This window comes from Muscardinus avellanarius (genome assembly GCF_963383645.1).
Source record: "Muscardinus avellanarius genome assembly, chromosome: 2".
In the NCBI taxonomy this organism is placed as follows: Eukaryota; Metazoa; Chordata; class Mammalia; order Rodentia; family Gliridae; genus Muscardinus; species Muscardinus avellanarius.
Genome location: NC_137787.1, coordinates 56,462,385 through 56,477,191, shown reverse-complemented (window position 1 = coordinate 56,477,191; position 14,807 = coordinate 56,462,385). Strand labels below are relative to the sequence as shown.

The following is a 14,807-nucleotide window of genomic DNA, read 5'->3' as shown; positions in this document are numbered from 1 at the left end:
CTAGCATTTAACACTCTAACATCCTACTTAACTTACATGTGTATCCAGTTTATAATTTATCTTCAGTAAGAAAAAGGATTTGTTTTGTTCACCATTTTGCTCAGAGTACTTGGAACAATCACTGGCAACAATGAGAATTCAGTATGTATTTGCTGAATAAATAGCTAAAGTACAGCATAAAGAGCCCATTTATGTATATAAAATGTGTAGCAAGAATCTCACATTGATGACAGATGTGTAGGGACCTAGACCAGTGGAAAGGAGGAAGGAGATACTTGCCTTTAATGTCACTCAGTCAGAAAAAATGTTCCTGGAGAATGACAGTAAAATTTATTGCATCATTTGTTATTTCAGAGAGAATGAGAGAGTGTGAGAGGGAGAGAGAGAAGGAGGGAGACAGAATGAGAACGCACATTCTGTAGCATCTCTCAACTTCCCTTTCACACACTATTAGTCCTATTCAACTGAATATTACCTTTGAAATTGTAAGGCATTAGAGATTTATGTAATGTCACACTACAATCTTACTCTACAGTCATAAATATAAAAATGCATTGTTGTTTAAAGATAGGTAATTGAATATAAGTTCATATCTTCTACCTTAAGTCTCAAACACTTACTTTTATATGTGCCACGCTACTTTTCATTTTATATTGCCAGCTGATCTGATAAATCAAAGACTCCTTCCTTAGGTTGATCCAAGTTAACAAATATACAATGGCTTGAATTTCTCGACGATTTACTTTTTCTGTCCACAAACATCACCTATAAAATACAACAAAGAAAACTTTGTTAACACTCATAAGATGTGTGAAATAATAATGCATTTTTTCACTTAATGGATTTTTGACCACCTTATTCTTCTTAGTCAAATAATTAAATTAAAAATTAAAAATCCTAAAATAGCTCCACAAAACAATGTATGCCAAACACATTTTAATAAAGACACCACAAGCAAGAAAGCAAAGGCTTTAGTCTAATGACTAAGAGGAACAAGTTAATTTAAAAATAGATGTCTTATGTGTTGAAAATGTGCTTAGTGAGAAAGACCTATACATAAACCATGAAAGAACTACAGCATTATGAAAAATGAGCTAAGAAAACAATCATATAAAAGGTACTCAATTTAAACTTGAGTGTAAAATTTCCAGTGTTTCTATATAAACTAAGAATGAAATAGCCAATGCTTACGCAGTAACAATCATTTAGAAATAAATATACTCCACATGGAAATATAAGGTCCTGAACTAAATACTTATGCCTTGTGTGATCTATTAAAGGCATAAGACTTCATATAAATATGCACATTTGAAAATTAAATATTTGGCTCTGAAAAAAACTTACTCATGGAGCCGGGATATAGCTCAGTGACCTCTGCAGGTGTGGAGCTCTGGGCTCGATACCCGGTTCCAAAAAAGACAAAGAAAAGAACCCCTTTAAAAAAAAATAAGCTAAGAAAAAAACGTACTCATCATTGTCAAATGCTAAAATGTCTTTTAAATATATTTTAGCAATTCCTGAAAAATCCTGAATTAATAATTATATTCACATAGAACTGCCATTCAAGCACTTTATTGGAATTGCATACCCAATCTGGAGGCATCAGAGAATAAACAAGACCCTGATTCTAGAGAGAAGTAGATGTCCAGAAGAAAGGAGTGAATTACTCCCTTTATGGCTTTATGCCTGAGGGCAAGTTACAGGTCACACCATGCATGGCAGCTAAAATTCTGATAGAAAAACTACATTCTGATTTGAAGAACAAAAGGTGGCTCAGGCTTGTAATTCCAGTACTTAGGAGGCTGAGACAGGAGGGTCCCAGGTTCTCGGCCAGCCTCAACTACTTTAGTGAGGCCCTCTGCAACTTAGTGAGACCGTTTCAAAAAATAAAAAATGAAAAATAGGGCTAGGAGTGTAATAATACAGAGGTAGAATGCCCCTGGGTTCAATCCCCAGTACCACGGGGTGGGGGGGGCGCACGACAAAAGGACAGAGTTGAGACAGCTGTTAGAAAGTGAGGAGAGAGAACAGAGAACAGTGGAAACTCCACATGCTAGGCATAAACTCTCCCCTAATCTTGAACTATTCCTGAACCAAGATAGATTCCTGCTGAACTAAGGTTTGAACTGCAGGCTCAAAAGACCAGATTTGCCATTTTAGTTGAACTAATTGCCCAAAAACCACCATTCAGAATGTAACAAAATCCAAAGTCTCTATAACACAAAAACAATAGTCTTCAGTACAAAAATCAAAACAAACTAAAAAAATGGGCCCTTTCTTAAAGGACAATTATAGGAATCCAGTGCTGAGGTGACCCAAATATTGGGTTTAGTAGTATAATGGTTTTTAAAAAATGGCTTTAAAAAATGCCTGGAAAATTTTAGCAAAGAAAAACAATCAGAACCAGAGATTCTAGAATAAAAAAATATTATATAAAATTCTCTTGATATGCTTAACAGTAAGATAATGTAAAAGTCTGTGGGATTGAAGATAAATACATAGAAAAAGCTAAATCTAAAGGAAATCTAAAGACAAAAATTTTAATGAACAGTGAGCCATGTTGGCCAATATCAAAAGGACCAATATATGTGCAATTAAAGTCCAACAAGCAAAAAGAGATAGAAAAAAATTTCAAGAAATAGCAGACAAAATTTCCCCAAATTTGGTGCAAAGATGTAGGATAAATATATAGAAAATTATACTCATATACAAAGTCTTGGACATAAATCAATAACAATTAAGTATCCCTAATCTGAAAACCAAAATCTAAAATGTTCTAAAGCATTCTAAAAAAGTTTCAGATACTTGAGCTTTGTAGGCTTCAGATTAGATATGCTAATATGATAGTCTATAAAATTATTCCAATTTCAAAACATAAATCCCCAAATCTGAAACATTTCTTGTCTCCAGAATTTCAGATAAGAGATACTCAACCTGTAGTTAATGAAGGCCAAAGAAAAGATCCTAAAAGTAGTAAATGAAAATAACAAAACATTATCGATAATCACAGCCTTCTGTATTTATGGGATCCACATCGGCAGATTCAACTATGGATCTAAAACATTAGAAAAAAACTCATCTGTATTAATAGTCCACAAGACTTTTTGTCATTATTCCACAAACAACAGGGTACAATTAGCTATTTACGTAGCATTTACACTGTACATGGCATAAGGAATCTAGACATAATTTAAAGTACATGGGAGGTTTTGCACAGGTTACATGCAAATACTTTACCATTTTATATAAAGAATTTGAGCATCTGCAAATTTTGGTATCATTAAGAGGTCCTAGAACCAAACCCCTGGGGCTGCTGAGAGATGACTATACTGTTGACTTCTCATAGGACAGTGGAACAATTAAAGTACTTAAAGATTAAAAAAATACTGTTGACCTATTCCAGCAAAATTAATCTTTTAAAAATGAAGACAAAATAAGGCCATTACTGATTAAACAAACAAAAAACAACTAAGAGAAACTAAGAATTTATCACCAGCAGGACTGTACAAGAAATGCTGGAAGTTCTTAAACCTAAAAAGAAATGATAATAGATGGAAATTCAGATTTTCAGAAAGGAATGAACACTGGACATGGTAACTTTCTCAAGAAATACAAAATTTCCTTTTTGTTTTAATTTATATCATATGCATAGGACTCTTTGAAGAAGCTGTTATGTCTTGAGAGGTTAATGTTTGTACATAGGATCTATACATGTATAGTATACTGAATGTAAAATGAACCTTCATTATGTAAGGTTTCTACATTTTTTTAAATAAGGTGAAACAGTATCAAATCTTAAGGAGCCTGTGAAAAGATTATATCTCTACAGCTATGACTAAAAATAAATGTAAAAAGATTGATCTTAAAAAGGTATAAATTAAAATAGAACTTCAAAAAGCATTTAAATAATACTTTTTCAAAGGCAAAAAAAAGGGGGAACAAAGAACAAAACCCAGAGACCAATAGAAAACAAGATGGCAGACTAAAACTAACTTCATTATATAAAATGAAGAACAAACCTCTCCAACTGACAGAAGCTAGCCCTTCCCTCAATCCTGCAGGGACAATGTTTATCTCAGGTGGATTTTTGGCCCTTCTTGCCATGACATTATAACTTTGTGTCCTAAACAAGTTGCACAATTCTCAAAGGTCCTGTATTTACAGCCATCAAGGTAGAGAGAGATCCACAAAGCTCAAAGCTTCATTCAACTAAAAGGCAAAAGTATTTTTTCATCCCAGCACAATCACGGTAAGATTCCTCATACCCTCACCACCCTATATTAATATAAACATTTGTTTGATGAAAAACAATAAATAACTCTAACAAAATCGCCTGCCCACATGATGTTTATATCTAAGTTTAAGAAGCAAATCCACAATAAGCAAAACACCAATGCCCAGCAAAGTCACTGGCTGCACTTTTTTTTCGGTTTGAGACCTTTGCTTGTTAGTTTAAGGTAACTGCTCCATATTGTAAAACTGATTTGCTGCCACTATGTTTAAACCAATCCACCCCCGCAACCCCCCCCCCTTCCCGGTACTGGGGATTGAACCCAGGGGCCTTCTACCTCCAAGCTACACCCCCAGCCCTATATTTTATTTTTGAAACAGGGTCTCACTAAGTTGTGGAGGGCCTAAGTAGCTGATGCTAGCGGTGAACCTGCAATCCTTCTGTCTTAACTCACGAAGTACTGGGATTACCAGCATGCACCACCATGCCCAGCTTGTTTAAACCAATTTAAATGATGAAACTTGCAAAATATGGATATTATTTGTACATATACTGGAGTCCACCTAAGTTACTAAAGCAGAAGAGAAGAGAAAGAGGAAAGTCTGGGCATATTTGTTTTATGAAAATATTAACAAGATAGTTCAATATCCAACTCTAACCCAAGTTTCCTTAGCTTTCTAATTCTGAATGAAACTCTGGTTCTCATTTTTTTTTTTTTTTAAACAATGAGCCACTTAGGTAGAATGTAGGGACCTCCAAGTCCACTAATTGCATAGTGAAGAACTTAAGTCAACTGGCAAGGGCCATGTAATTTCCAAATGCACTAAACCTTATTAATTCACTGATAAGTTTGTAGATGTATGTAAAATATCTGTATCAATGATTTTTTTTTTTTTTTTTTTGGTGGTACTGGGATTCCTGGAAGCCCTTCTACCTCCAGGCTACACTCCCAGACCTATTTTTACATTTTTATTTGGAAACAGGGTCTCCTAAGCCAGCGTGCGCGGCTAGCTTCGAACCTGCGCAATCCTCCAGTCTCTGCCTCCCAAGCGTGGGGATTACAAGCGTGCGCCAACACGCCTGGCTGTATCAGTGATTTTTAAAGTTGTCAAACATGGTTAGTAATCATTTATATAATATTATTCAATCTTCTTTTTTTTGGTGGTACTGGAGATGGAACCCAGGGGCTTTCCACCTGCAGGCTACACTCCCAGACTTGTTTTATATTTTATTTGGAAACAGGGTCTCTTAAGCCAGCTGAACCTGCGATATCTCCTGTTTCTGCCTCCCAAGCATTACAAGTGTGCCACACCACGCCCGGCATCAATCTTCATTTTTTAGCCTTGTTTTTCAATGGGAGAACTAAAGTACGGAAAGTTAAAAGAATATATCCAAGTAATTATAGCTAGTAAACTGCTAATTTGAGTTAAAATTCAAAGCTAGTCTTGAGTGTGGTGTTACATGCCTGTTATCACAATACTTGAGAAGCTAAGAAAGGAGGATCCCAGGTTTGAGGCTAGTGTGCAGTAACTTAGTGAGACCCTGTTATAAAGTTAAATAAATAAGATGGGGCTAGGGTGTAGCTCAGAGTACAATGCTTAGGCTTAATCCCCAGGTATACAAAATCCATCCATCCATCCATCCATCCATCCATCCATCCATCTATACAAACATAGATTCAATTCTGGGTTTATCTGATGCTAAAAATCAACCAATATTGCAAGCCAATGAAAATATCAATATTAATAAATTGATGCAAATTTGGCAAATTATAAAATGTAAAGGTAGTCTCTATTATTCAGAAAATTTTATAAACAAATGTATTTCTTTTAGATTGCAAAGGCTGTGATACTAATATAAAAAGCATTACTTTTCAAACATGCAAAATAATTTTACAGGTTTCTTTCTTCAATTAGCAATCTAGAATTCACTATGCCAGGTACAGTATGAGGAAATACATCATTTGGCTTTATTGTACAAGATAGAGCACTTTTCCTTTGCCTTTCCTCTGGGTTATTAAATCCATTTCTTCCCAACCTATTCACATATTTCTTTTTAAAGTAATTTTCTGGCCGGGTGTGGTGGTGCACGCTTGTAATCCCTATACTTGGGAGGCTGAGACAGGAGGATCACAGGTTCAAAGCCAGCCTTAGCAGTTTAGTGAGGCTCTCAGCAACTTAGTGAGGCCCTATTTCCAAATGAAATATAAAATAGGTCTGGAAGTGTAGCATGAAGGTAGAAGGCCCCTGGGTTCCATGCCCAGTACCCCCCCAAAAAAAAGTATCTGTGTATTTTAATTCAACTTGCCTTATTAAAATTTAATTAGTGGGTTTTTTTTCCCAATAGGTGTTTTCTTTACCCCTTCTACATTTCAACCCTCCCCAACAAATAATTTGACAATCAAATATAACTTGCTACATTTCTGTCTCAAGATGTACTACTAAAACAATATTGTAAAAGTAGATTGCTACAATTGTTCTAACAAAAAATGTATAAAACTATCATAGTCCAAACTTATAAAGAATATGCTTATAGGGAAATTCTGAGAGTTCAACATGCACACGCTTGATTTTTAGACCGACTGGAAATTCTTGCAATGGGAACAATTAGTCTAGGGTTTATAGTCCTCCGTGCTGCAGCATCACTGTGTAGATTTTATGATGAGTTATTAAATTTCTCCCCTTGTCATAAGTGAGCAAGTCAGCAAAATCACACTTGCTTTCCTGAAAAAGGAGGATGTTTTATATTAAGAGATAGTACTCCTGGGAGCAATAGTTTAAAAATAATAAAGATTTTTCTCTCTGTTTCAGTGAGTAAAATATTTATTAACATTTCTAAGAAGTACTTAAGACTGTTAACTAGAAGCTATGAAATTATACATTCTGTTACCTAAAAAAAACTTCAGAACAAGAGAAAATACACTGCTTTCTAGATTATTCCAAAAGCAGAACACTTCTACCAACCACTGTTACTTAAGTGTCCACAATCCATGTTAGAAGAACTCACTGAAACAAAATATCCTAAAACTGCTAAAGGAAAAGAAAAGGGGAACCAACAAAGCAAATTCCCTTTAGTTAACACCCACGCATTCTAGGACTAACCTAACAGCAGGCTTGGTAAAGTTTAAACCTTATAAAACATAGTAGCCCAATGGGGGAAATGGTAGTATTTAATAATATTCAAAATAAAAACCATCTTAAATTGGTTTTTAAGTGCCAAAATATAATGGGGGCTGGAGGGATGATGGAATTCTCAAGAAAATCCCAACAGAACCCAAGCTCCTGTCCCTTCCAAATACTAATTTTCCTTCTCAGGGAACAAACAGAAGTAACACATTGGCCACAATTTTAATACAATATATGACGAGACTGCTATGTACTTTCTATACTTGTAAGGCAAGAAAACTCCCTTGTCCAGAAAAATGTTTCTATGTTTTTATATGTACATATAACACAAATTTACAATTTCAAGGAGTGGGGGAAGGATCAAGACATTCCTGTTGCTTTCTGGAAGTCATCAGGTATAGGGTTGACAATTCTTTATTTGTAACTCTGAAATTTAAAAATACAAAAATTTTTCTTAAGTTGTGGCAACTCTTATAGTAGCAAAACCTGACATGCACCAACTTGAAATTTAATGTGACTCTTAAAATAATGCACAAATACTAATATGCTTTAGAGGATACTGACCTGATCCCCAAAGGGGATTATTTAATATTACGTGTATTCTATTTCTTTCTTGTGTGTGATATTGGGGATTGAAACCAGGGGCGTTTTACCTCTGAGCTCCACTCCCAGTTCAATTTTTTATTCTTTTATTTTTTTAGTGGTACTCACCCAGACCTTTATATTTTATTTGGAATCAGGGTCTCACTAAGTTGCTGAAAGCCTCACTAAGTAGTTTAGGCTGGTTTTGAACCTGTGCGATTCTCCTGTCTCAGCCTCCTAAGTGCAGGGATTACAAGCATGGGCCACCACGCCTGGCTTATTATTTTGAAAGAGGGTCTCACTAAGTTGCAGAGGGCTTCACAAATTGCTGAGGCTGGCTGCAAACCTGCAATTCTCCTGTGTCAGCCTCCCTAATATTGGGATTACAAGTGTGTGCCACCAGTCTCGGCTGAATTTACATTTATAAAATCTAAAAAATTCAGAATGTCAAAACAGTTCAGTCTTGGCTGGGCGTGATGACACACGCTTGTAATCCCTGCGCTTGGGAGGCGGAGACAGGAGGATCGCGCAGGTTCGTGTCAGCCGCGCTGGCTTATTAAGAGACCCTGTTTCCAAATAATTTAAAAAAAGGTCTGAGAGTGTAGCCCGGAGGGAGAAGGGCTTCCAGGAACCCCAGTACCACCAAAAAAAAAAAAAAAAAAAAAAAGTTTAGTCTCCAACAATCACCAATAATAATAAAGAACTGCAGAACTATACTCCTTGTTCACTCCCTATTCATTGTATAAACAAATTGTGCATGGTGTGTGTGTGTGTGTCTGTGGGGAGGGAGTAGAGGAGATGAAACTCAGGGGCCTTCTATCCAGGCTATATCCTCTCCCCTTTTTTATTTTTTATTTGGAAACAGGGTGTCGCTAAGTTGTTGAGAGCCTCCATACGTTCATACGTTGCTGAGGCTGGCTGTGAACCTGCAATCCTGTCTCAGCCATATATGGCTCATATATATACTCTTTAACTCATGACTATTTGAATAACTAAAAATTGTTATGTTCAAATACAAGGCTGGAACTTGTACAAATAGTTGTGGATACTGTTTTAATTCTGTTAAGTGATAAGGAATAAACAGAATACAAAAGCACTTAATCAGTCTCTGATTCTTTGTTTTTATTGGTCCATTATAGTCTCACATCATAATATAGTTCAGTGACCTACAATATACACAGCACTTGGTGAGTTGTCTCCCATTCTTTGTGGAGGGGAGAGAACCTTAATTTTGCAATACCTTAGGACAGTAATACTCATATTAAGTTAAAAAAAACTTTTTTTTTGGTGGTACTAGGTGGAACCCAGAGACTTTCTACTTCCAAGCTATACTCCCAGACCTATTTTATATTTTATTTGGAAACAGGGTCTCACTAAGTTGCCGAAAAACTCACTAAGTAGCTGAGGCTGGCTTCGAACCTGTGTGATCCTGTCACAGCTTCCCAAGAGTGGGGATTACAAGTGTGCATCACCACGCCCGGCCAAAAAAAAAAAAAAAAGACACTTTAACAAGACTGGTGACACCAATATCTATAAAAAAAAATCATAAAAATTGGGAGTTTTATCCTCCATTCATTTCAGGTATCATGAAACTAGACTTTATGGGTCTATATTTAAGTAACTGAAGAAATTAAGAAGTAACCAATACAATCATTCAGGTATACTTTTGATTTAAATTTTTTTTTTTTTTGTGGCTCTGGGGATGGAACCCAGGGGCATTCAACCTCCGAGCTACACCCCCTGTCCTATTTTTTTATTCTTTATTTTTAAACAGGGTCTCACCAAGTTGCAGAGGGCCTCACTAAATAGCTGAGGCTGTCTGTGAACCGTAACCCTCTAGTCTCAGCCTCCCAAATGCTGGGATTACAAGCGTGCGCCATCACGCCCGGCCTAAAAATTATTTTTTCATACATAGGAATATTCTCAAATTCCCTCCTTTTTACCAGAATATAAAATCTATGACAGCAGATATTTTGTCTATTTTTGTTTAAAAATCTCAATAATCAGGCCGGGCATGGTGGCGCACGCTTGTAATCCCCGCGCTTGGGAGGCAGAGACAGGAGGATCGCGCAGGTTCGAAGCCAGCCGCGCGCGCTGGCTTAGGAGACCCTGTTTCCAAATAAAAATGTAAAAATAGTTCTGGGAGTGTAGCCTGGAGGTAGAAGGGCTTCCAGGAACCCCAGTACCACTAAAAAAAAAAAAAAAAAAAAAAAAATTCAATAATTTCTTGACTTAGTGATTTCCACTTGAATTGGTTTAAAGAAAAAGTCTACATACTGACCTCTTTAATGATTCATTTAAAATTAAATTAGGACATTTGTGAGGTAAATCCCCTTTATCCTATCCCCTAATTCTACTCTATTTTCTTAAACCACTGAGATGCCTCTGGTGAGTCCACACTGGAGGTCTCTAATTCTTAACCTCTCACAAGACTCCTCTTGCCCACTGGGCTTTGGCTTTCTCTTCCCACTATGCCACAGCACCTAAAGTTACACAATGACCTCTGGGGTGCTAAATCCAGGGGCAACTTCCTTCTACATGCCACTTTCATCTTGTTTTTCTTTTTCTTGTCCACCCTTTTATTGTCTACTATCCCTTGGAGTTTCATTTTTGCTCAAGGATTTTTGTCAGTTTTGTTCACTGCTATATTCTCAACACTGGCTGCTCTCAATAATTTTTTTTTTTTTTTTTTTTTTTGGCGTCTGGGGATGGAACCCAAGGGCATTCAACCTCTGAGCTTGCCCTGCCTTGCCCTATTTTTTATTCTAAACAGTCTCGCTAAGTCGCAGAGGGCCTCACTAAGTAGCTGAGGCTGTCTGTGAACCATGATCCTCGGGTGTCAGTCCCTGAATGCTGGGATTACAAGCGTGCGCTACCATGCCGGCTAATACATTTTTGTTAATTGAACAAATGAAGTCTTGGCCCTTCCTTTCTCCATATTCTCTGGAAGATCATCTCCACAAACACAGCTTCAACTCACACTTCAGTTCAATCCTCTCTACAGAGTTCCAAACCCCACATCCTAGAAACCCTACAAACAATTTTGCCCTAATTTCACCTACTTCTTTCTGCCACTGAATATAGGAGCTTGGGGGAACGGTCCATCCAAGGAAGATTCCACGAGACTACCAGGGGCTTTAGGTTAGAAAGCACATTTTTACCTAACAATTTTTTCTCATGACGTCTTTATCTATAGGTTACAAGCTTTTGCAACTTATGTATAAATATATAAATTCCCCATGTATCCTACTAACTGGTATTCCTTTCAGACAGGTCAAAAATATCATTCAAATATCTATACAGCTGATCTGGAAAGCCTGGGCTTTCAAATTAAAAGTGTATTATTCCACTATACTGTATTCTATACTATTCCATACTTTTCAAATGCCCTTTTTAAAATGGAAATTTTGGCTCTATACCTACTGTTCATGGTGTTTCTCTGTATATTACTTTTTAATAGAATAGTTTTCAGCAGCAGTCCTTCTGCTACTGAATAAGACAAATCCTAAGGACCATCTTTCTTACTACTACACCCTCAATCACTTATATGTTACTAAGTCTATCTCTTCTTGCTGTATGTTCCCCACACAGCCTTTGGCTTCCAGCTCGGCAATCTGGACACACAATTTAACTTTATTCAGTAACCCCAGCATCTTATTCACTGAGCAGATGGCATCAGTATAGACTTTCCTGGTCTAGTGATTAAGCTAAATTTATACCCATTTTCATAACAAAAATAAAGCAAAAGCTTTAATTTTAAACCTATCTCATGACCCTTATCACTCTATTTAATACATGCCCTGTGTAAAGAAATAGCTCTAGTGCTTCTAATCACCCACAGAATGCTTCCTTCTCCATCTTTGAGTCTCCAAGAGAGTAGAACAAGTGAAAACTTCTGTACAAGAGGACCAAAAAATGAAGTCGGAGCCACAGTTGAAATTTATTAAGCAATGGTTCAGAAAAGCACTTCCTGAATAAATGAGAAAGTATGAAGCTAATAAGAAGAGAAATAAGGTTATGCATGGTCTTTTAGGTAAAGGCAGTATCTATGTATAATAGGAACAGTAAACAGTGCATGTGGGGAACATTCCTATCCTCAGGTAAAGTCCTATGTGCCACAGACAGTGCTATAAAATAAGGTCTGAGGTGGTCTTGGACAAATAGGAATGATCCACATGAAAAGGGGAAAAGGTCATCCAGGAAATAAGATGAACATGTATAATGACTCATACATAATAAAATTTAAATGATTCCAAGTTGTTTGAGTATAGCACAGGATGAATATAAAAATCTGAACATAAATGAGAAGGAACATGGGACTCAAGAAACTGAAATTTGAAAGGCCTCATATGAGTACACGAGATCCTTGAAGTTACTAGGCACTGCCATACCTCCAGAAGCTAGGAGAGTACCTGACATTTAATATGTTCCTAATTAAATTAAAAAATGGACCAGGTACAGTGGTGTATGTCTGTAATTCCAGTACTTGGGAGGCTGAGACAGAAAAGCAAGTTAGAGGCCAGCCTAGGTAGAGGCCGGGCGTGGCGGCACACGCCTGTAATCCCATCTTTGGAAGGTGAAGACTGGAGGATCACAGTTCCCGGACAGGCTCAGCTACTAAGCGAGGCCCTTCACAACTCAGTGAGACTCTGAAAAAAATAAAAATACTAAAAATTAGGGCCAGAGGTGTAGATGAGAGGTACAATGCCCCTAGTTCCATTCCCAGTACCACAAAATAAAATAAAATAAAATAAAAAAGTAGAAAGGGCTGGGGGTATAGCTCAAAGGTAGCATGCCCCTGGGTTCAATCCTCAGTACGCCCCCCAAAAAAGGGATATAGGTTATTGACGTTTATTCCTATTTCTTTTACACTGCACTCTCTATAATGCTATTTTGGCAACTTTCTTATCAAGGAATACCATAAGAGCCTTGTCCCACCTATTATCTCTTTATTAGAACCACCAAGCTATTTGTGCTAACTGCATCAAGGCAGCACCATCAGGCACATCCCCTATTTTTCTGCATTCCATGTTAACCTTGAACAGCCCAAATAAACTTCCCTCTGGAGTGAGATGAAAAAAAATACCAGTTCCTTTCCAGGCATGCAAGAAGAAATCTGACCATGAAGTTAAAGTTCTTTCAACCTTAAAATATATGTCTAATTATTGAGTATGCCATATGCCTTTATTCTACCTTTATAACACTATCTCCTCCCTCTCCACCAAATCTGTTCCTCAGCTTACATAATTAAGCTGAATACATTCTGCCAACTCTTAACAGCACAGCTTTGAAAGTGGCCTTTCTGATTATTGAAGAGCTATTTAGTGAACCACATTCTGGGTTAAAGACTTAGAGGTGCTGACTCCTGTAGAAAAGTTTATAAAATAGCTCCTATATATATAGCACTACATCTCACCAGTCTCCTGTCTTAGAATGAAGCTGTCCTAATAAATTGAGAAAAGATCTCATAGGTTAACTTTTCAGGCTGAAGTGCTATATTCTGTCTTACTTGATCCATTCATGAGTTAGGTCCAAAGATAGGTTAATACTGAATTGACACTGAGTCTCTCTCATTAGTTAATTCCTTTTGTGTATGTGTGAAACCGGGGATGGAACCCAGGAACATTCTATACTCTAAGCGCCTTTTATTTATTTTGAAACAGAGTCCTATCACATGCTGGCCTTGAACCTGCAATCCTCCTGTCTCAGCCTCCCAAGTATCAGTCCCATTAGTGGGTCTGCTTGGCATCCTGGGCAAAAAATGACCATGACCCCGGGGTTCCATATCCTTTGGCTGGGCTTGGACCTTTTTGACCCTCATCTGGTTTCAGAGAACCCCTGGAAACACATGGATTCCAGGCATGCATCTCTGGACTCAACTTAGGTTAACTCCTTCTTTAGTCAAAGAGGCCTTTAATCTGTCCCCAGGCCAAGGGAGCTCACACCTTCTTTTTTATATGTGTTTACTGGGAAAGACTGTCAGTTTGGCTACAAATACCAAAGCCCTGCTTTAATCCACTCCTCTCCTCATATACTACTTTTGAAGAAATCATTTCAAAAGTATGCACTGTTTTTAGCATTTAAATGTCTCTTCCAATGCCCAAATGCAAAATGTATATGGAAAGAAGTACAGTAAGTTTAAGCAGTCACTGAAATTCATATGCCAGAGGCCTTATTGTTCCATCTCTCTTTCAGGCTAGGAGTCTCAGACTTAAATAGAAAGGCAGGAACACTGCATAGGTGGAATCAGTTGTATTACTAATAATCATTTCTTCTTTAGAATAGCTCTAGTCAGGCTTTATCAAGTTAGGGATACGCCATGGAGTACAAAATTCTGTCTATATACAAGTGCACAATAAAGAGAAATTATGGTTCAAGTTAGGATACTGGCACTACAAATATGACACTGTGTTCTCCTTTGTGTAGTCTCAGATATAAACAATTATAGGTCACTCAGAAACACACAATCATTAGGGAGACGAGGAAACCTCTAACAATTTCAGCAATTGACAAAAATGTCAGAGGTAAGAAAGCTGACATAGAAAAAGATTAGTCTAGAAAGTTCAGAACCAAAAAGGTGAGTGCAGCTCAACTACTCAAAGTAGGGAAAGATGTGGTGGCAAATAAAAGTGGAAAACAGGCAAGCCATGGGTCAAATACCTTGAAGTGAAGAGGGCAGCAGGCCAGACCAGGAGAGGAGAGGACTACAGCTTATCCCTAGGGAATAAGATAGCACAGTAGTTCTCTAACTGGCATGAGGACCATTTCGACAGTTTGGTAAGAAACAGGGATGGGTTTCATCTCCCAGTTTGGGATTCCACAGAATTGAGGTAAAGCCCAATAATTTACATTGCTAATGAATTCCAAAG

General features: G+C 37.2%; 1 protein-coding gene across 7 annotated transcripts in view; it reads right to left on the bottom strand.

Annotated features, from left to right (window-relative positions):
• CWC22 (CWC22 spliceosome associated protein homolog) overlaps positions 1-647 on the bottom strand; it is a gene marked incomplete at both ends in the record, with an annotated part of 46,735 nt that extends 46,088 nt beyond the window's left edge. For all 7 annotated transcript variants that reach the window (XM_080690103.1, XM_080690107.1, XM_080690108.1 and 4 more), the window contains one exon: positions 621-647. In XM_080690103.1, coding sequence (XP_080546229.1) covers positions 621-647 — 27 coding nt within the window. The remainder of the gene's footprint in view (positions 1-620) is intronic.
• Positions 648-14,807: the final 14,160 nt, after the last annotated feature.